General features: G+C 36.5%; 1 protein-coding gene, 1 long non-coding RNA gene and 1 other non-coding gene across 16 annotated transcripts; 2 read left to right on the forward strand and 1 right to left on the reverse strand.

The window, feature by feature from the left end:
- Positions 1-2,357: 2,357 nt before the first annotated feature.
- LOC145168085 (small nucleolar RNA R71) lies at positions 2,358-2,464 on the forward strand. Its single transcript, XR_013741675.1, has one exon. It is a non-coding gene; the product is annotated as a small nucleolar RNA R71 (small nucleolar RNA).
- Positions 2,465-13,399: 10,935 nt separating this feature from the next.
- LOC145163188 (uncharacterized) lies at positions 13,400-14,816 on the forward strand. Its single transcript, XM_079082050.1, has one exon. The coding sequence runs from the start codon at positions 13,400-13,402 to the stop codon at positions 14,795-14,797; it is 1,398 nt and encodes a 465-aa protein (XP_078938176.1). The 3' UTR covers positions 14,798-14,816.
- A 707-nt stretch (positions 14,817-15,523) lies between these two features.
- LOC145167740 (uncharacterized) lies at positions 15,524-21,067 on the reverse strand. Of its 14 annotated transcripts, none has more exons than XR_013741396.1 (15): positions 20,968-21,067; positions 20,750-20,859; positions 20,282-20,419; positions 19,987-20,196; positions 19,578-19,855; positions 19,389-19,436; positions 19,211-19,280; positions 18,634-18,906; positions 17,650-17,735; positions 17,388-17,542; positions 17,209-17,286; positions 16,960-17,115; positions 16,449-16,615; positions 16,274-16,354; positions 15,524-15,806 (listed from the first exon to the last, which is right to left on the reverse strand). It is a non-coding gene; the product is annotated as an uncharacterized LOC145167740 (long non-coding RNA). The 14 variants fall into 14 exon arrangements; XR_013741397.1 differs by lacking the exon at positions 15,524-15,806 and adding an exon at positions 15,958-16,158; XR_013741402.1 differs by lacking the exon at positions 15,524-15,806 and having other exon boundaries at positions 16,141-16,354; positions 18,634-18,704; positions 18,870-18,906.
- Between the last annotated feature and the right edge of the window lie 271 nt (positions 21,068-21,338).

Genomic DNA, 21,338 nt, shown 5'->3' on the forward strand with positions numbered 1-21,338 from the left:
CACCAGCTGAAACTGAACTTGAGGCAGCGTCGGTGGTTAGATGTGGTGAAGGACTATGACTGTGAGATCCTCTACCACCCGGGAAAGGCCAATGTGGTGGCCGATGCTCTTAGCCGATCCTCTACCACCCGGGGAAGGCCTCATGATTTATGTTCATTTGTTGTTATTTTTATATATATACCGAGCTTTGCCCGATGTCGGGCGAGGTCCGATGTCGGACATTGTTCGATGTTGGGCAGGGCCCGATGAAGCGGGCAAGGACCATGATATGTTATTATGTGATTATGTGATTATGTGTATGGTATGTGGTAGTTTGGGGAGACTCACTAAGCTTCGTGCTTACATTTTTCAGTTTTGGTTTCAGGGACTTCCGGTAGAAAAGGGAAGAGCTCGGGATGACTGCAGTGTACACACCATTATGTTTAGTCTAGGATGTTTTACTCTGATATATTGACATATATTTTGATATGATATTCTGATTTGATACTATGACTCATGTTTTTGGATGGAATGATTTTGATAACTATGGTTTATTTAATAATTAAAAATAAAATTTTTGGTCATGATTTTTGGGATGTTACATGTCATTAGAAAGAAAAAGCTCCAACGAATCGCGGTGTAAAATTTTGGGAGTGAATTGATACACTAAGTCATCAACCACATCCACTCGATAACATTCATAATCCGATGGTGAGTTAGGAAACGTATTAAACACATTAATTCTAAGTTTCCTATTTCCAAAAGAGATATCCATGGCTTCCGTTCTAGAATTAATTTGTGCATTTGTTGTTGCCAAAAACGGGCGACCCAAAATAATAGAAGGTTGACTTTCTTTATAAGTTCTTTCAGTGTCAAGCACAAGAAAATCAATTGGGTAATAGAAATCTTCCACCTTAATGATGACATCTGATACTATACCACGGGGAATTTTTGTTGACTTATCGGCCAATCGTAAAATAATATCAATTTGTTCCAAAGTGCCTAAGTATTGTTGATCAAAAAGATTTTTCGGGATTATATTAACACTAGCTCCAAGATCAAGCATTGCCTTTTTTATATTAATTTTACCTAAGGTAACAGAAATTAAAGGTGCCTCGGGATCCTTAATATTGGGTAGAAGTTTATTTGATATTATGGAACCCGCATGCTCGGTTAAATCAATATTTTTAGGGAGGTGTGCTTGGAGTTTGTGTTTTTTAACACACAAATCCTTTAAAAATTTTGCATAAGAAGGCACCTACTTAATAAGTTTGACTAACGAGATATTTATTTTAACTTTACTAAATAGATCCCACATGTCTTCCATTTTCGGCCTTGACATCCAAAATGGAAAGGATGTCGGCTTCTCTAAAGCTGAAGGGTATGGTGTGGTATTAACCTCCACACCATGTTCCTCAACTTTAGAGTCATATTTACCCTTAATTACTTTTTGTTTTTCAGATTTGAAACCTTTCTCAAACTCTTCTTTTTCATCAAAGATGACTTCAGTGTCGCTGTCATTATCTAAGGTAGGAGCACTTACGTTGTTGTCAACCTTTTTCCCACTACGCAAGGTGATTACCTCGTTCACTTGATGCTCTTTTACCGGTCTTTGGTTGTGGGACGTGTTGACTGTGGTGGTACTTGGGAACTTTCAATCTTCTCCTTTCCCAATTTGCTCCGCAAGTTGAGCAATATGCTTCTCGATAGCAGCTATGGAATTGGAGTTAGTGTCAGCTTTCTGCTATGTTTGGGTTATGAACTCCATGATTTTGTCTAACTTGTTACTATCAGTTTCCTCCTTCTTTGATGTTCCACCTTGGTTGAAATTGGACTACTGGAACTGTTTTGGCTGATTTTGATTTTGGTAATTCAATTGACGTTTGTTGGTGAAATTTCCATTGTTGTTGTAGTTCCCTCTTTGGTTGTAATTCCGATTGAATGATCGCAGACTATTTTGGAATTGACCATAGTCGTGCACTTGATTTATCTCCTCTTGACTTTTCATGCACTCATCTGCAATGTTTCTTGAATCCCCAAAGCTTACACATATCTTCTGTCCCTATGAAAAAAAAACACCTTTCTCTTTTCCTAGACTAGAGAGTAGTAAGTCAAATTTTTTATTTAAAGAATTAATATCAGATTTGACTTCATTTTTCCAGTTTTTGTCTAGTCCAACTGAAGCAGCAGATGAAACTGGGGTGTCCCGTTTCTTAGTTGAGTAATTGGTTTTTGAACCATGACTCAACTGCTCCAAGAATCGCCAAGTGTCTTCACTATCTTGCATCATGATAGTGCCGCCAGATGACGCATTAATCATTGTTTGATTGTCAGTGTCGACTCCATCATAAAAGAAACGTACAAGTTGCCAACAGGGAAATTCATCATGGGGAGATGAATGCAATAATTCCTTGAGGCGTTCAAATGCATCATGAAATTCTTCATTGGGATTTTGTGAAAAGTCTTGTATTGCTTTCCTTATTTTCGTTGTTTTACTAGCAGGGTAAAACTCTTGAAAAAATTTAGTTTTTAATTGCTCCCAAGTAGTAATACTATGGGGGGCAAGAGAAGTGAACCAATACTTGGCTTTGTCTTTTAAAGTGAATGGAAATAAGTGAAGTCTAAAGGAATCTCTATTAGTTTCTCGCGGAGTATTCGCGTTAGCAATTGGTAGGAACTCCTAGAGGTGATTATATGGATTGTCGGTTTCATGGTCTCTGAAGACGGGTAGTACACTAACTAGTTGTGGTCTTACTTCCACATGTTGCTCATTTCCTTCCATGAAGAGTATAGGTGAATCATCATCATACTCTCCCGGCTGACAATGAGACGCCACAGTTGTAGAAATTCTGGGTGTTCTAGTTATTATTGTAGTTCCCGTTTCCACCCCAATTTCCTTGATTCCGCCTATTACCATCATTGTGGTGCTGCTTTCAACCAATTTCATTGTCACTTCCATCTTCAAAGTCCCAATCATCCTCGTTGATGCAATTACCACCATTACCTAATTAAGGACAAACATTTCTAGGATTTTGGTTCTGATTCCTACCATTACCACCATTTTGGTTTCCTCCATTGCCTCCATATTCTGTGCACAATTTCCACCGTTTTGGCCACGGTTGTTTCTGTTCAGTTGTGGTTGTACTGGTTGGATGGTTAGTGCACCGACATTGTTTTTGTTCCCATTGTTCCCATTGTTGTTGTTTGGGAATTGAGGAGCTACTGGTGGAACTTGTGGTGTAGGATTTTTGAATGCATCCTCATGCCCCTCGACCACATCTTCCATGACCACAATATCTACACTCAAAGTGTTGATGTTCCTTCTAGCGACCCGATTTGAGCAAGCCGTCCGTTCGATTTCCATATCAATTGCAAGCGGTGAAGAGCGTCCTCTATATCTTGTATGCATGCACCGGTGTGCCTACACAACAAAAATAAACCTAACGTGAACTGCAAACGAGAATTGAAAATGAAAGTAAAAGACTATAACTACTTAAACACAATAGTTCAAGCGCACAATCTCCCCGTTAACAGCGCCAAATTTTGTTCGAGGTCGTTGTCTCAATCAAAAATTACCTCAAAAACCAGATAGCTAGGGTAAGTAAGGATCGAATCCCGAGGAGTTCATGGTTAAACCTTGTGTTAAAATAGTCAAATGAAAAAAACTAATACTTGCAATTGGTTGTTAAAACAAATACTATGAATGAGAAACTAAGGTACTCCTGGTTCAGTTGTCGAACAGTTCAGATATACACACTTTCTTCCCTAAAATCCTAGTTTAATTACTTACATGTAATTGGGGTTTATTATCTTGCAACACATAATTTTGGGTACACAATATGTTCATTCAACTAGTTGTCTTACTCCCTATGTCTACTTGGATTAGGAACAATTAGTGAATTAGCAATAAAGTGTCTTGAAATTAACTATTACAATATTAAGATTTAATATCACAAGTTGGAATAATACATGTAGAATCAACCAATTGTCTTTATTCCTAAACTACTTGAACTTGGAACAATCGGTGAATTGACAATGTACTAGCTTAATTATGAAATCACACAAATTCATATAACCCAATTCCAATCATTATTACCAAAATATTATCATATGAAACATAAAATAACAATTGAAATTAACTAGAACCAAGTAATAATCAAATGTGTTCATCTACAAGTCCTAAACATCCCCGGAAGTAACCTAATGATTTAGCCTTCCCTTGAGTTCATAAAACAAATTACTTGATTGAAATAAATGAAATGATTAATAAAATCCATAAAAATTTAGAATCATCAAAGAATGTAGCCTAATGATTATCAAAGTATAGAACAATTAAACCTTGTGGAAGAAGAAATAATTTCTAGAAAATAAAGAATTGATGAAGATTAACGAATGAAATGATCTTCACTTGTAGCTTGATGATGAAATCCATGAACTCTTGCCTTGAATCTGGATTGAAATAGAATGGATTTATGTTTCCAAATTTTTCCAAGGGCTTTAGAAGGCTAAAAAACGCAGGAAAAATCTCTGAAAATCAGAGGTGGAACCCTAAAACCGAATGACTAGGTCCCAATTTATAATATTTGGTAGAAAATAGTGAAATTGGGAATGTGGGACGTTGGACGTCCTAGGAGACCTCTTAGACGTCATGTATAACGCCCAGTAGTTCTTCATACGTCTTTGCATGCCTTTTGTCGTCCTTGAAATATAAAAAAAAATTGTCTAAAATGCCAGACGTCTTAGGGGACGTCTTAGACGCGTTCTAGGATGTCCTTCATTGATTCCTATGCTTTCCGAAACACGTCGTTCCAACACGAGACGCCTCTAAAACGCTTCGGCGTCCTAGGGGGCGTCTTAGACGTCGTGTAGGACGCTGAAGGGATCCCTTATTTTTTTCCTTGCTCCTAAATCTTCCCAGATATTGAGTTTTTGACTTTGGTGTCTTAGGTGACGTTATAGACGCCTTGAGGTGTCCTTCATCTTCTGTGCAAGTTTTGGTGGTCAAAACGATAGAATTAGCAGAAACTCAAAACACGAAAGTTGTAGGAAATCTTCTCTAGTTTTCGAAACATCTTCATTCATGTCAATCGGAGCTCCAGAAGTTGAGATATAACCAAAACTTTGAAGAGTGGTGAGCTTTCCCAGCAACATTTTCTTCATTCCTTAGTAATCCGTCTCACATGTTTTTCTAGCTTCCTTTTGGTCGCTTTTCTTGCAGTTTCCGCCCAATTTTAGTACCAAGTAATTTCCTGCACATAATGATCAACATTCCATCAAAGTAGTGCCATTCTTGGGTAATCATACATCAATTCAACATATTTATGACAATTTAATACATTATAAACTAGACTGATAAAACTTGCATTGCAAATCGCGGTGTTTATATGCAAGACCTTCTCATCTGTAGGATACGCGTTAAGGAATATGAATGGAAAGGGTTCAGGGTTAAGGGATGGTTTCAATTTTGTTGGAATATCAGGTTCTTGTGTTTTGGTGTGGTTCTATCTATGCGGGGGTCAGGCAACTATGGGGTTTCGGAATTTCAGATGGACTTCACAATATAATTGGTCATGGATTTCTTCAGAGGGATTAGACTAGGGTGGGTCAGTTCGTAAGGCTTTGGGAAGACCACAACATGCATGGAATCAGTAAGTGGTAGGTCGATGGAGGTCGGTTGTGATATAAGACTATAGTTGGTCTTGTAGCATTCTCTTTTAGCATTGGATTTGGTGGTGTCAGGTTTGTTAGGTTGTTATGATCGGTTGGAGCCTTAAGTGGCAAGATAGGTTGGGCAATGATTACCAGATGAGGCTTTCATTCGGAGGTCGCGTGGAGCGACTGTGTGTCTTTTGACTCAGCAACCGGGCGGGAATCCGGTGTTTCAGTTAGTGGCAGATAAGTTGGGACCAGGGAGGTCTCGGCTTCTTTTAGAAAGAAGCTAGGGGCATTGAGAGAAGTCAAGGCAGTGTTAGTGATTTGGGACTCGTGTGTGGAGTCGTTTGTCATTCGGATGATGCGTAGGTCACTTGCAGTTTGGATTAGATCATTTCAGAGTAGATGATTTGACCCTGTTGCGCAGCTCTCGTCTGAGTCTAACCGTTGCATGGATGAGTCTTCTACTCGAAGGATTATCTAAGCCTTCTGTCAAGTATAAGTGTTCTACAACGGTATATGGTTAGTGATTTTGTTCCCAATGGAATCATCAAGATAATTAGGGGTTGGAAGCGTTTTGTTTGGTCTGAAATTCAATGAGGTTTTGGCATGGTAGAGATTCAATATGGGCGGTCTGTCGGGGAGTCAGACCAATTTGAGACTTTAGAATTCGGGTTTCAGGTAAGGTAGAAATGGTTTTCTGCAAGAGATTAAGGATTCACTCATCATCGGGTTTGGAGGGTTCTACTGAGTTTGGGTTCAGTAGCCTTGGGAAGGCCGTTGTATGATTGCAATTGTGGTTGTGTTGTTCAGGCTGTCTGGCGTGCCTGGGGATGGTAAGGAATGATTTCGAGGACGAAATCTAATTTAAGTGGGGGGAGTTGTAACACCCGGAATCTTCAGGATCAATTGTTGGGAATAAATCCCATTTAGAGGAGTGGACACGGCGTGTTGGAGGAACCAACACGGCATGTCTAGATTTGAAGAATCGCAGCTTTCATTAAGTCCAACACAGCGTGTTTATGGAGCAACACGGCGTGTTGGCGGCTGGTGGAGAAAACCCTAATTTTAGGGTGTTGCACCCTATTTAAAGTCCTTAAGTCCTCATGGTTGGCCTACTTACCAGCCTCCATTGCAACTAAAACCCTAAAGTGGATCTTTAAGTGTCTTGGTGGTGTTCTTGAGCTAGTAAGAGGTTCTTGGTGCTCATTTTTGGTCTTTGTGAAGGAAGAGGAGATCTTGAAGTTGCTTTACTTGGGGAAAAAGCTTTGGATCCAGAATCATCATCTTGTGGGGAAGCTTTCTGAGGTATCAAGTTTGCATCTTGTCTTTTATATGTTTAGATCTCTTCATAGTTAGTTTATTGTGTTTTTGGTCCCTTTTGGGTTAATGGATGAGTTAGGTCATTTAAGGGCTTGTTCTTTCAAATCTTTGTTTGTTTTGGTACCCTTGAGCATAAAGGTGCAAGCTTTATGAGAGTTTTAGTGTCATGCATTCATTAAGTCAACTATTAAGTCATTTTTAAGCTTAAGAGCTTCATTTAGACATGCATGAACGTAAAGTTGGCAACTTTACTTGGTTTTCCAGCTCAAGGAAGTCAGATCTATGTTTTGGGGCTATGTCTTTATGGATTAAGTGCTTTTTGGTTAAGCCCTTGCACTATTAAGCTTTATGGATTCGGTTTGAACCATCCCAATGGATAAAGTTGGAAACTTTATCCTTCTGGACCATGATTCGGACTAGATCTAAGCTTTGGGGCTCTTGGAATCCGAGAAAACAACTTATTGTATTAAGTTGTTAAATCTCGGGAAAACACGGTGTGTTGGTTGGGTATTTCCCGATTATCTGGATGAGGGAGGAACACGGCGTGTTTGGTCATCATGGGTTGTTAACTTTGACTTTGACTAGAAGTTTGATCAGGGTTGACCATGGGTTATGTTGGGCTATGTTTAGGCCTTTTGGATTGTATGTTTGGGCATTAAGGTAAGGCCCATGTAAGGGATTTGGGCCCACTTTGGAAAATTGGGCCAAGTAAGGGCCTTGAGTGACTATTTGGTTTCGGGCCTTTTATATTTTGAGTTTGGACCTTAGTCTTGGACCAAACTAGGTGAGGGGTAAAATGGTCTTTTTACCCCAAGAATGGACTGTTGGACATATGATTATGGATTGGGACCCAAATGTTGATCGGGTGTTGTTTTGATATTGATAGCTCGGGGATCTGCCAGCCAGCAGTTAGGGATTTTTTGTGCCTTTCGGCAGTGCGAGGTGACTCTCCTCACTAGGTTTAGCGGGTCGAAGGCACCAATGCCAGACCATGGTTTTTATGTTGGAATGCTAGATATCTGCGTAACTCTTGCATGCGTTATGAGATGGTATGCTTACCAGGCAAGGCTCGATGCCAGGCGGGGCCTGATGAGTATTTTGTATGCTTTTTATTAGTATATGTTTTATGCTTACCGGGCGAGCCCTGATATCGAGCGGGGCTTGATGACTGTATGGTATGCCATAGTCTTTGTGATTATTGCATGGGCTAGTAAGGTTATATGTTTATATGATTATACGGTTATATGATTATGTATGTATATGGGGCGGGGCCCAATGTCAGGCGGGGCATGGTGATTGACAGATCTGTATCCGAGCGAGACTCGATGTCGGGCGGGGCCCGAGGCCGAGTGGGACTCAAGACCAGGCGAGGCCCGATGGAGGGCGGGGGCCTAGTATGTGATTTATGTATGTGTGGTATGTGGTATCTGGGGGAACTCATTAAGCTTTGTGCTTACGGTCTTCAGTTTATGTTTCAAGTACTTCGGTTTTCAAATAGAAGAGCTCTGGATGATTGCAGAGCACGCACAGGGGCGGATTTAAGGGTGGTCCAGGGTGGCACCGGCAACCCCTAACTTTTCCGGCCGCAGTGGAAAAAATTTCGAAAATTTTCAAAATTTTTATTTTTTCTACTATCGTGCAACCCCTGACTTTCCCGTGCAACCCCTACTGTGAAATTTTGCGTCCGCCCCAGAGCACGCACCACATGTTTCCGTATTCTGTGATTTACTCTTTTTTGATGATGTTGTGATATATCTTGACTGCCTTGGTTTTAAGGAAATGTCATGTATTAACGATTTATTAATCTAAAAATGAAAATTTCATTTCATTACTTTTGGGACGTTACAAGGGTCACCTTATTTGAACCATCTTTACTTCACCATGAATATCTGAATAAATAAATCAACTTTTTCCTATTTGTTTTCTTTCTTTTATGCTCTTTTTAATTTTGTGCAAACATTTTTCCATTTTCCTTCTTTTATTCTCTTATTAGGTATATGGTGTATGATGAAAGAGCAATTCAATAAATAAATATAGATATAATATTACAAAACGATTTCTTCAGTAATAGGTAACAAAAATAATGAAATAGTTGTAAATAATTTACCTAAATTGAAAAAAAAAATCTTAATAGAGCTCCACCCATAAGGTCCCAAAGATTCTTCAACTTCTGCTCTTCATTGCAAATACTCTTCCAATATTACCCTCCATATTATGGACTTTAAAAATATATATAAATATGATAAATTTGTGTTTAAAGTTTGATTCTTCTTTAGATTGCACATTGAATTAGATTGCACATTGAACGGAAGAAACATAAAATATCAACAATAAAACCGTAGGAACTAAGCTGACAATAACATTAACTTTTGCTCGTTATTGGGCATGCCAATTCCACATCTCAGGTCAGCATTGACTTGTGTTTGTGTGTGTGTTTGTGTTGCATGACCAATCATTCTTTTTCAAGCTAGAAGGATAAAAAAACTAAATAAAAGGATAACCATAAACTTTCTTTATGTATTGACTTGTCTGTTTTTTTATGTTACTCTGTTTATGTACTATGTCTATGTAGTTTCCAGCAAAAATAGATGTAAAGTTGGTTGTTTTTTTATCTTCTCCTCCGTTTTCTAAAGGGTCCACTCTCTTTATTAACTATAGTGTACCATGTGTTCTAGGGGTAGTTGTTTCATATTGCACAAGATAAAATAGTCATACCATCTTGTAGAACGGCATACTTTCATTTCAGATGTTAATGATTTTGAGTCAACAACATAGTTAATATGATCATTACCTTCATAGCTCAGTTTGAATATGTAGATCCAAACTGAAACTAAGATAAACAAAGTTACCGTCCAAATGGGATGAGCCCCCACATACGTCCAAATCCTCCTTATTAGCATCAACATCCCCGTTATAAGCATCCACATGACATCAGGTTCCTCATCCTAAGCAGTCCAGACATAAATCACTATTATATTGTTGTTGTGCTAACCATTTAAAGTACAATAATATGCTTCAAAAAATATTCATGTAATAGGTTTGATACATAGATGATCATGGGAAGCAGCTTGAAGACCATTGGTAGGATCTGAAAATTCAACCACAAGTTCATATGCAAATTCCATTTCAGGTTTTAGTAATCTGGAATGGAATTGTTGCTTTGTTTGATCCTAATTTGAGTTCATGGTTAACAAAGAACATGTGAAAGAAAGTGTAAGAAAAAACAATTGAATCTGATAACCTCATTAACGTTCAAATGTTTAAAGCGTAAGAATACAGACCTTGAAATTGTATACCCTCGTTTAATGAAAACAACTTGAAACAAAAATTTGAGTTCATGGTTAACAAAAAACAGGTAAAAGAAGTTAAAAGAAGCTTTGGTGGTCCACCCAGTGTTATCGATAGCGATAGCGAGGTAATAGCGACAACCTACCTATATGCTATGTGGCGATAGCGATGAAATAGCGACAGCTATTTCATTTTAGCGAATGTCTATTAAAAAATTAATACTACTTTTACCTTCACCTAATTAGCAATTATAACTAATAATAAGCTAAAAACCAAGACTATTAATTCAATTAAGTTCTAAAACATGCATATTACAAAAAAACAAGTGTTAATTTTAGATATTTGATGCTCTCTTTGACTTAGTCAACTAAAAACCCTAAAACAGTTCTATTTATACTAGATTTAAAAAATAAAAAAATAAAAAAAAATAAAAAAAAAAGTTAAATAAGTCGCTATGTCGCTATTCAGTCACTATGAACCCCATAGCAACACTGCATCGTCTCGCCTCGCTATTCGCTATAGCGATCGCTATGGTCACTATTGACAACATTGGGTCCACCTCCGTCGTCCAACACAGAACCTACCGATGATTTTCAGACAGAGTGAGAGTGATATGAAATGGAGGTCAGAGCTTCAATCCATCCTTGAAGATGATGAATATCAATCCAAGTTTCCATGATTAGACAGCCACTTCTTGAAAACACATGATTAATTAGAGTTTAGCATTATGACAATAAAAAACTCCTAAAGTCTAGAATATATGTATTATGTATATGTAACTCACCACCACAAATAAATTATCACCAAGGTAATTTGAGTTATTTTTTTTAAGTTAGGTTTGAGGATTGTTAGCTTAGGTTGAGTTTTTAGCTAGACTATAGTACTCCATGTTTTTCTTTGACCTTTGTTTAGGTTCTTTGGATTTTATTTTTTGTTTTCTTACGAATTGTATTTGTGCTTTTTGAAGCTCCTTGCCTGTGGTTTCTAATATTATATGTATGGTTAGTTGTTAAAAAATATCATATTCAAGATTGGCCTAATTTAAAAGCCTTAAGATCTTTGTAGTGATATATTATGTAGAAATAATTTATATTTTTATTTGACATACTCTACGAAGTAATTAATTTGTAATAAGGGAGTACAATGTAAACTAAATACAAGAAGGGACAAAAGTTGAATAATATATAATATATTTGTTTCAAAAATGAAATTTTTTAGTCTGATGGTCTTAATCCCATTTTCAAACATATTGAAAAAGGAACACCATTTTAGTAGATTATCCTGTATCAATAATCCATATAAATGAGTTATATCTTGCATATTAGATCAGCAGATACGCATATCATAGTTACATTCACTGGTTTGGATTGAAGTTTTGTGTGTCAAGTACTATCAGAAGACTATCAAAGTTCCTATACATTAGCCTACCTAGCTATGGCACCAATTTGTATCCATAGCCATCAAAAATCAAGGCATTTTTATTGTGTGTATGGTTTGGGAGCATTTATCAGATTTAGAATTTATTCCTAATTAAGAAACCTTAATGTCAATCTGCTTTCCATTAAATATCAGTCTATGATATCGATGTCTATCAAACCCACCTTTACCATAAAAAGTTGAAAGAAAAGCACTAACTTTTCATTATAATTGGCATCTCAATTCTCAATCTTGGTTACCTTTGATGTTTGGCTAATATTAGTTTGAAAAGAAACCTATGGGTGTGGAAGTAGTAAAATTGAAAGTGTCGGATTAATAAAGCATAATAACAACTCACCTGATGAAACAGTCATCAGCAATACCATAAGCACCATTCTGGATAGTGCATCATGCAGTTAATATAGAAACCCCCACATCGAAGCAAGACAGACACTGGGTTGTTGAGAGGTAGCGCCTGCATTGGGATGTACCATAGATTGAATCTGCATTCCCTAAGTTATGGCTTATGGCAAAATAGACACCTTTCCTGGATAGCTCTTTTCTAAGTGAAGCAAATGTGGAGTTGAGATTGGTGAAAAATACAGTTGGAGACATTATATCAACATGAACACAGAATGACCTAATCGGCATGTGAACAGTGTTATTGCTATCGTTTGATTGTGAACTGCCAACAACATCACAGATGACGAATTAGGGTAGAATAGAAGATAAAATATGACGGATTAGGGCAGGAAAACGATAAATTACCACTTACTAGGGCATCGTCGTTCGATTTTAGAGAAGGGATGTGACCGCTGGTCGGTTTTAGACAGTCGAGTATACACGAAGTCAAACACCAGTAGATGGTCGAGTCCATTTTCAACAAAACGAAGGTCGTAAAGAACAACGGAAGGGCGTCGGCAGGCGGAAGGCAACCGGCGGGCGGCTGACGGTGACTCTGTGTCGACAAAAACAAGGAGAAACTGGTGGCTTCTTCAACCTTTGTTTCATCACCGTCAGTCACTTTAAAGCTCGAATACACAAATGAGAGTGGGGTGCAACGATCCGGAAGTGTGTAGGGTTAAGGAAGCACAACGGAGAAGGCGAGCGGTGGAGAAGGTGGAGTAAAGATCAAGAAGTGTTAGTGTGAGTTTTAGAAGCTGATGATGGAGGTGGATCGGTGGACAAATTAAAGAAACATTGGTTGAGTTAAAACAACCCTATGAACAGTACCCGTGGTTAGGTATTGTTCATAAGAATGCTCTGATTTTATTATGTATATATATATATATATATATATATATATATATATATATATATATATATATATATATATATATATATATATATATATATATAAAATCTCCACCAACAAAAGATAAATAAATATAAAATAAAATAAAATTCCATGCACTTCAAGAAATGGATTGGTTTACATGGTGTTTAAAATCTAGCACAAATATGAGAGGAGGGAAAGTGATGGTTGTATAATTTTTATGATATTTGCGACTTTCTCCGCCGTCCATTGGCGGCGCGCCACTATACCACCAGAAAAACATTAAACTAGTCGTAGAAAAAGTCTCTGAAACTCTTACCCTCCTCCCACTTGTCATGCACACTCAACTCCGACTCCATTTTCTCTCTCTCATACCACAAACCATTACTCTTACTAAAAACTAGGACAACTTCAACTACAAAGATCATGCACCAATCTTTCCTCATCTCCTCCATCGTTCCATCCATGGCTTGTTCTGACGATCAACAACCAGATTTCAAGCATTTTTGCAGGATTTGTAAAAAAGGTTTCATGTGTGGAAGAGCATTGGGAGGGCATATGAGGGCACATGGTGTTGGTGATGAAATTGCGAATTTTGATGATGAAGATATTGCAAATGATTGCGAAGGGAGCAAAAAGATTTATGATTTACGAACGAACCCAAATCGGTTCAGTCGGCTTTGTGAGAATTGCGGTAAAGAGTTTTCTTCTTGGAAATCTTTCTTGGAACATGGGAAATGTGGCTCTGATGATGCTGAATCGTCTCTTGTTTGGTCGCCAGAATCCGAGGCTGAAGACGAGGAAGATGGTGATGGATCCGGCCACCATGGTGGCAGAAGTGGCTGGTCGAAGAGGAAGAGATCTTTTAGGGTTTGTCAATCTAGTGACAATGAAGAGGACGTTGCATTAGCTAAATGTTTAATGGCCTTGTCGAACTCTATTGTTGATCATCCGTTGGAACTAGAACTCAATGATCGCCTTTACGCCACCACAAACAATGAAGCGCAAACACGGAACCCTAAGTTGTCCCCGGAGTTTTTGCCGAATTTTTCAAAACCTCCACTAGATAAAGCCAAAGGGGTGGTGGTGGCCACCACCACCCCTAAAGGTATGTTTGAATGTAAAGCATGTAAAAAGATTTTCAATTCGCATCAAGCATTGGGTGGACATAGGGCGAGTCATAAGAATGTTAAAGGGTGCTTCGCAGCACGAAATGATCAGTTTGATGATAACTTAACACAAAAATATAATATCATCAGTGATGTAATAAAACCGATCTTCCCCTATCAATCAGACAACAGTCAAGACCCGAGGAAATCAAAAGTACACAAGTGCTCTATTTGTAACCGGATTTTCGCATCGGGTCAAGCCCTAGGTGGCCACAAAAGGTGCCATTGGCTAACATCTAACTACAATCCAGACGCCTCTATAAACAAAATTAACTTCCATGAACACATTGAACAACTTTATCAAAGAGCTCTAGCCATACCTAAAGAACTCGAACTAAAACTAAACCTCCCGACTTCTAGCAATACCACCACCACCACCACACAACGGAACCTTCAAAATCCGAAAAGATTGGAGGTGTCTACAGAGATCAATCTACATGCATGGAGTGTAGCAGATCAAGAAAATGGTGATGGGGATGTGAAAGAAGATCATAAACACCAACCAAACAATAGCAATGGTGATCAATATCATATTTCAGCAGCAACAATGACAAATGATGACAATGAAGATGCAGGTAAGGTGAAGTTGGCAAAACTCAGTGAGTTGAAAGACATGAATAGCGGTAATGGGAGTTCATCTTCGTGGTTGCAGGTTGGGATTGGTTCAACCACAGACATGGCACCTGACCTGTAAATATTTTTTGATTGTTAAGAACGAGTATATATATGTAACTAGAAACTATGTAATTAATTAGTGTGTATCTATATTTGTTTTATTTTTGACCAACTTATGATGGTATTTAATTAAAAATGAATAAAGATAAGTGTCTTAATAAACAGTTGGATCTAAATGATACTGAAGAATTAAAATATGAATTATGTAAAAGAAAAACATTCTTGTTGATTAAAATTACCGTTTTATATACAAATACTACGGGGTGTTGCTAATCGCAGCTCTATAAAACTAAAGTCAATTTACTGACATAATTATTACCTACAAAGAAACATTAAAACCGTAAAATACATTATTAGTCCTTCACTTATATTTTCATTTTTGTTTTCCTCCCTTTCAATTTAAAAAAGTTCTAATTGATGAATAAGTCGATAAACCATCACATACCATTAACATCACATTTATGGTTATTTACGTATATATTATTTTTTGTTTTCATCTTTTTAATTTTTTATTTTTTTTTAAGTTATTATTATTATTATTATTATTATTATTATTATTATTATTATTATTATTCAATATCCTTACTTTTTTATTCTTATTATCTTCCTATTTATTTTAAATTGTGCCAATTGTCATTCCCTTTAATTTAAACTAGATGTGTTCCCCCCCGTGTTGCAGGGGTTGGAAGGTGTTGCTTTTGTGTGCAACTATGGTACATCGACTTAATTGGTAGCCACAATAAAATACGTTGCTATTCTCTGTAATTTGTCCATTTGCAAAGACGGTAAAAAAATGAATGTACATTGGTATTTTGTATTTTGATGATCCAAATTACAGAAAACTAAACATTAAAATGAAAGTACATTTCCCTATTTTGGTCGATATATGCCAAATTCCACCACCTGATGAAATTGCTGAAACAGTTGTGGTGTAAGCATATGTTCCACTTCTTCTTTTAGTTGATATGTGTTATCCCATCCAGGTGGAAGTCCTTCATCTTCATAATCTTTTTGCTCCATGTTTAAGTCTACGGTGTGACACATTAGTTCTTCCAAACCACAAAACATTTGAAACTTACCATGACAGATTATGGCGTGATAACATGATGAAATTGGACCATGGAATTGGAATGAGTCATTACATTCCAATATCAATGAGGCATTAAAAAATGTGTCCAATTGCAAAACTAAATGACAATAAATTGATAAATAAATAAAATCATATTTTATATTTCACATCATGTAAATATATATTATAAAACTACTTTCTCGATTTTACAAAACATTCCAGCAAGGCCTTCTTGTGTTTGGAAAAGAGTCACCATTCTGATGATTTTTGTTTGAAGCCCAACAACACCAAAGTTATTCAAAACACGAATTCTGCTCAGTTCATTAGGAATGGTCATGGTACTAAAACATTCAAAAACTATGACGGTTTTTACCCATTTAAATATAATACACAACAACATACAAAAAAATAAGGGAGTTGAATTACCAGCAACAACTCTAAAAGCAAATCAAAAAATCCCTCAACTGATAGGAATTCTATTGTGTAGCCTTTCTACCTCCTTTCCACCTAAAAAAAAAAAAAAAAGTGAACAAAGAAAAAAAAACTAAAATTTCGAGTTTAAAAGTCTGGACCCACATCCATAAAGATTATAAGAACTCACCGGTAACTTTAACTCATTTACCGAAATCAATTTTGTTTGCGAATCGACCACCAATCTTCAGGAGTATAACCCAATATAACAATTTCACCTAAAAAGAATCTGGTGCATTTGGAAATTGCGTCGGATAAAGAAACACTCCCTTCAGCACCACCCTGGTGGAAGAACACCTGAAGTCCTCCAAGTTAGAAGATGTTTTCAAAAGGTCAGAAATGGTAATAGACCCAATTATCGCATATAAATTAATAAGAATTAAGTAATAATAATGCAATGTAGGCCTATAAATGATCGGATTTGCATCAAATCAACTAATCTTATCTACCATATAACTTTATTAAATTAGTTTTTATCTGACCATTAACTAAGGATTAATGTTATGATTCATAACCATATTCCACAAAAAAAAATTTATGTAAAGTTGTTACTGTAAAGCATTTAAAAGTAATTTTGTCCAAAAAATAACACTCGTATTTGTGTTATTTAAAGTTGTGTGACTGCTAAGGTCACTACTTACCATATCGTTTTGATGAATTAGTAACCGAAAGAAAGGCAAGTGCATTTTTGGTATTCTGAAAATCAGATTCAAGGAGTGTCGTTCCTTTAAAATCATTCCCTGCATATTTTGAGTAAAGAACAGTGTTTCCTTCATCATCTAAAAGACCAGGTCCTACTGCAATCAAGCTTACATTAAGCATCATTAGACGCAAAAGAAAAAAATTCATTAATTTTTAAGATTTGAGTAAATGTGACAGGTGTTACTCACTGTGCCAATAGAGGGTTTTTCTTTGCTTGCTTGTGTAAGCAATAAGCCGGCAGCTGTCGTTTCCTCGGCTTCCTCGCCCTTTTATACAAAGTAGAAGATCAAATTAAGAGGATTTTATGGATACCTATCCAAAATACCCCTTAAGAGTTCTATGAATCAAGAGTATAAGGGTTACTAACCTTGATAGGGACTCTGCCATCAAGAGATTTCAAATCCGTAACATCTTCTATTTCAACAATACCAATGATGTCATCTTCCTTCAGTATGAGATGGTTTGACCCATTAAACTCAACTTCGGTCCCTGCATACTTGGAGTATATAACTGGGTACCAGTCTTCAAAATAATTATACAAATAGTCATTTAAAATTATCACACTGAAATAATCCACTACATACATGTAAATCTTGAGTTCTTTTAACATTAACAAAATAGTTAATTACCTTGACACCAATTTACACCTTGTTTTGCCTAATTGTCATGTCTTCTTCAACTGCAACAACATCACCACCTTGAGGCTTTGTTTTGCCTAATTGTGAAAGTCAAAAAATAACAACAAACTGTCTATTAGTTAAAATTATAGCTTAATAATGGTACAAATATATCAAATTATATAAATAATAATAATAACATCTCTTTCAGCTAAAAAATAATAATATAAGTAGAATGCTGTAATCAATAGATTTTTAGTTGTTCAATACCCAGCCTGTTTATTTTTGACGACACTACCCCTCAAACTTTTGACGATGTATTATAAATATTAATTAGCATGTATATTGTAATTAACATATATGATTAAAAATACAAAAAAAGTAACAAATACAACAAATGTAAATAAATCAGTAAAACTGATAATTAATTTAACAATAAAATACAAACATATCACAAAAATCTATTATTCTCTCATTAGATTAATAATTTAAACTAACAATGGTAAATTACAAATTTATTATGTAAAAAAAAATGAAAATAATAAAACCAAAATTTGATTTCTATTAAAAGGAAACGATTTTAGAACCAATAGCTTTCATTTTCTATATTACCAAAGGCAAAAAGCAAATTCTTCACTTTTTTTTATTCCGACAATAAAAAAAATTTGTTTGTTTGTGTAGAACATAGTCAATATTGTTAATGCATCTCTCATAGTCAATAATGTTAATATATATTCGTGAATCATAAATAAAAACACAACATAAAACTAAAAAAACAGATCCGTAATCTACAATAACCATGGGGCAAAAAAATTCATGCAAAAGATATGATAGCTTTAATTTTATAAAACAAATCATAAAATCCTCCACCATAATGCAAATGAAGCAAAAGTCCCAAAATTGTTACGAAAACCATATTTAGAGAAAATAATGCTAACCATTTGGTGCTTAAATGAAATTCAACTTCTGTGGGGAAGGAAACGGTGGATCTCTTACCGTTACCCTTTACAGCTTCAACCCAACAGTAATTACTCAGTACAATTGACATGTCTCAGGGTGCCAAATATCTGTAAATCACAACAAACACTATAATCAGTAATCATATCCAGAATTTTGATGTTTTTTTGTGGGATTAGATGGAGATGAATGTGTAGCAGCTTTTGACTTCCATAATGAGATGGCAATCCTGAGGCATGACAAGTTGCATTATGCAAACATAATAGATCACTGACATTGAACCAACTGTAGAGGAAGAGTTTCCATTGCAACCTGAAATGAAGTTCTTTAATTATTTAAAGAGATAACAACACTGAAAATGATGAACACAAAAGTTAATCATATTCTCTTTATTTATACTATAAGATTAAGAAGCAACATGAAAAATATCATTTGTTGTTAAATTTTATCAACTTATCCAACAGACACGGTTGGACATGTCAAAAGTAGGGGAAGTATGACATAAGTAGGCAGACAGATACTTCAGCAAACATCTGCATCTGATATCTATAAAAAAAGTAATTTCAAGATTTAAAAATGTTATGTTAGTAATACAAATTCATGAATGTTTAATTACCTGAGTAGTGTCAAGTGTTTTTGTGGCTAGGTTGTCATTCTTAAGGTCGTCAAACTTCAACATCTCCTCTCTACTGGAAAAAAATGTTTCCAAAATTACCCTCCATATTCTAGACTTTAAAAACACATACACATACTTTATTTATAAATATAAAATCTAAGTAAATTATTAGACTCACTTAGAATTTGATACACCGCATCTTTGAAAGCATATACAGGTTTCGCTTCTGAGTACACATGCGAGGACCGAGTACAATGTTTAGAATGGTTAATTACTCCATAAGCTCAAAATACTAATAATCAGATAATTTCCAAATTCCAAATCCAATCTGATAGTAAAATAATCCATCTAAACTGCAGAAGCTTACCAGAATCCAACAAAGGATTAACTTGAAAAAAGAATCGAGCAGCGTGACACGCACACCATCTGAATAGCCTAAGCTTACAACAAATTACTAATTAAATCAAAGATGATTTACAACCCAATTAACAAAACCCATTGAAAGCATGAAACAGAAAGAAAACTTAGCTGCAAAATTTCTTATGAGGAGACTTTAATTCCTCATTCCCCCACAGCTCTTCATTCCCCTGATTGTAAGTAAACTAATTTTGATAATATTTTTGTACACAAATTATAGAGATGCAACTGCAAAAATGCAAAAAAAATATTAGTTGTTGTGTTTTGATTAGAATCATACTGTGAACTTAAATCAAAGGTTGGCCCTAAATCCAATAAACATGAAAAATGATAGTGGAATCTCTGTAGTTCATCATTACCAGTAAAAACATGATGAAGAAATGGAAGGGTTCCATGGAAATCGTAGCAGAACACCAACTCAAATTAAGCACACCCGAAATATGGAGGTAGTCGGGAATGGAAATGGGCAAGTCGCCAGAGAAACAACCTCCGTCGAACACCCTGAAGACCACAACAGGCAGCAGATTGATTCCGGTTAGCATGAAAAGCGTGTTGGATTGTGATTGCAACTGTACTTCGGGTAAATGGACACTTGAATCGATTAGCGCCAAAGAAAAGAGGCAGTAAAAGGTGGATGGTTTTAATAGGTCTAACCTGGGCAGTGGTCATCGACAATCCGAACATAGGTAACTGTCCGATGGTGGTGGTGAATATTCCAGCCAGTTATCATACTGGCCATCGATGGTGGTGGTGAACCACCCTTCGCCATGGAAGCACCTCTATGACTTTGCCCTAGAAATCCATCGGGAGCCAGACATCAACCCTAAGCGAATAGATAGGTTGTCGATTTGGTACCGCAATGACGGTTAGTGATAGAAGGGATGCCAATGAGTTCAGATAGAGATGGAGGGTTTTGGAGAGGCGGTGGGAATTATCGAGATAAACAGAGTGAGCGGAGGTATTGTACACAAAATATAAAAAATTGAGAAAATATGACCCCGGAATGAAACCAAAGCAGCTGGTGGATTGCAGCTTCGTGCGTAAAGAAGATTGGAAGAAGCGGGCGGCGACCCCAAATCGACATCGGCAGACGAAAACATAAAAAAGTTGAAGAAAACGAACCTGTAACTACAGGGTGCGAAGGTGACCGGGCGAAGGCTTCACATGGGACTCGACGGCATCCGGCGGAGAGCGGTGGAGGAATCGTTTACCCGGGTTCCTCTTGAAAAGCCCTAAAAAATAAAACGTATCAACCGGACACGATTGAGGGGTCACCTGGCTTATGGTGGATTAAAGAGAAAAAAATGAACAGCAGAAGCAGTGAAAAATTAAGTAGTGACCGGTGGTGCTTCATAAAGACGGTGGTGATGGCGGCGTTAATCGCTTCCATAGAGAAACACTCAAACACAAAGGGGAAGATATTTGATAGGAATGCGGTGGGAAGCGCGGATAAATCCAAACGATGATAACACGTGTATGTAAGAATGTAAATATTTCCATAAAATACCCAGGTAAACGTAACCTATAATCAAGGGACCATTTCTGCCAAAAAAAACAGAACTTCACTGTTCATTTGCAAGACAACTTTAATATATATATAATAATTTGATTGAGATATTAAATTTATATACATGTCATCATCTTAAATAGATAGAAATAAAAGTTAAGAGGATATTTAGTTCTCTCTCTCTCTCTCTATATATATATATAT

This window comes from Lactuca virosa, chromosome 3 (assembly GCF_052849685.1).
Source record: "Lactuca virosa cultivar CGN04683 chromosome 3, Lactuca_virosa_CGN04683_v6, whole genome shotgun sequence".
Taxonomy (NCBI): Eukaryota; Viridiplantae; Streptophyta; class Magnoliopsida; order Asterales; family Asteraceae; genus Lactuca; species Lactuca virosa.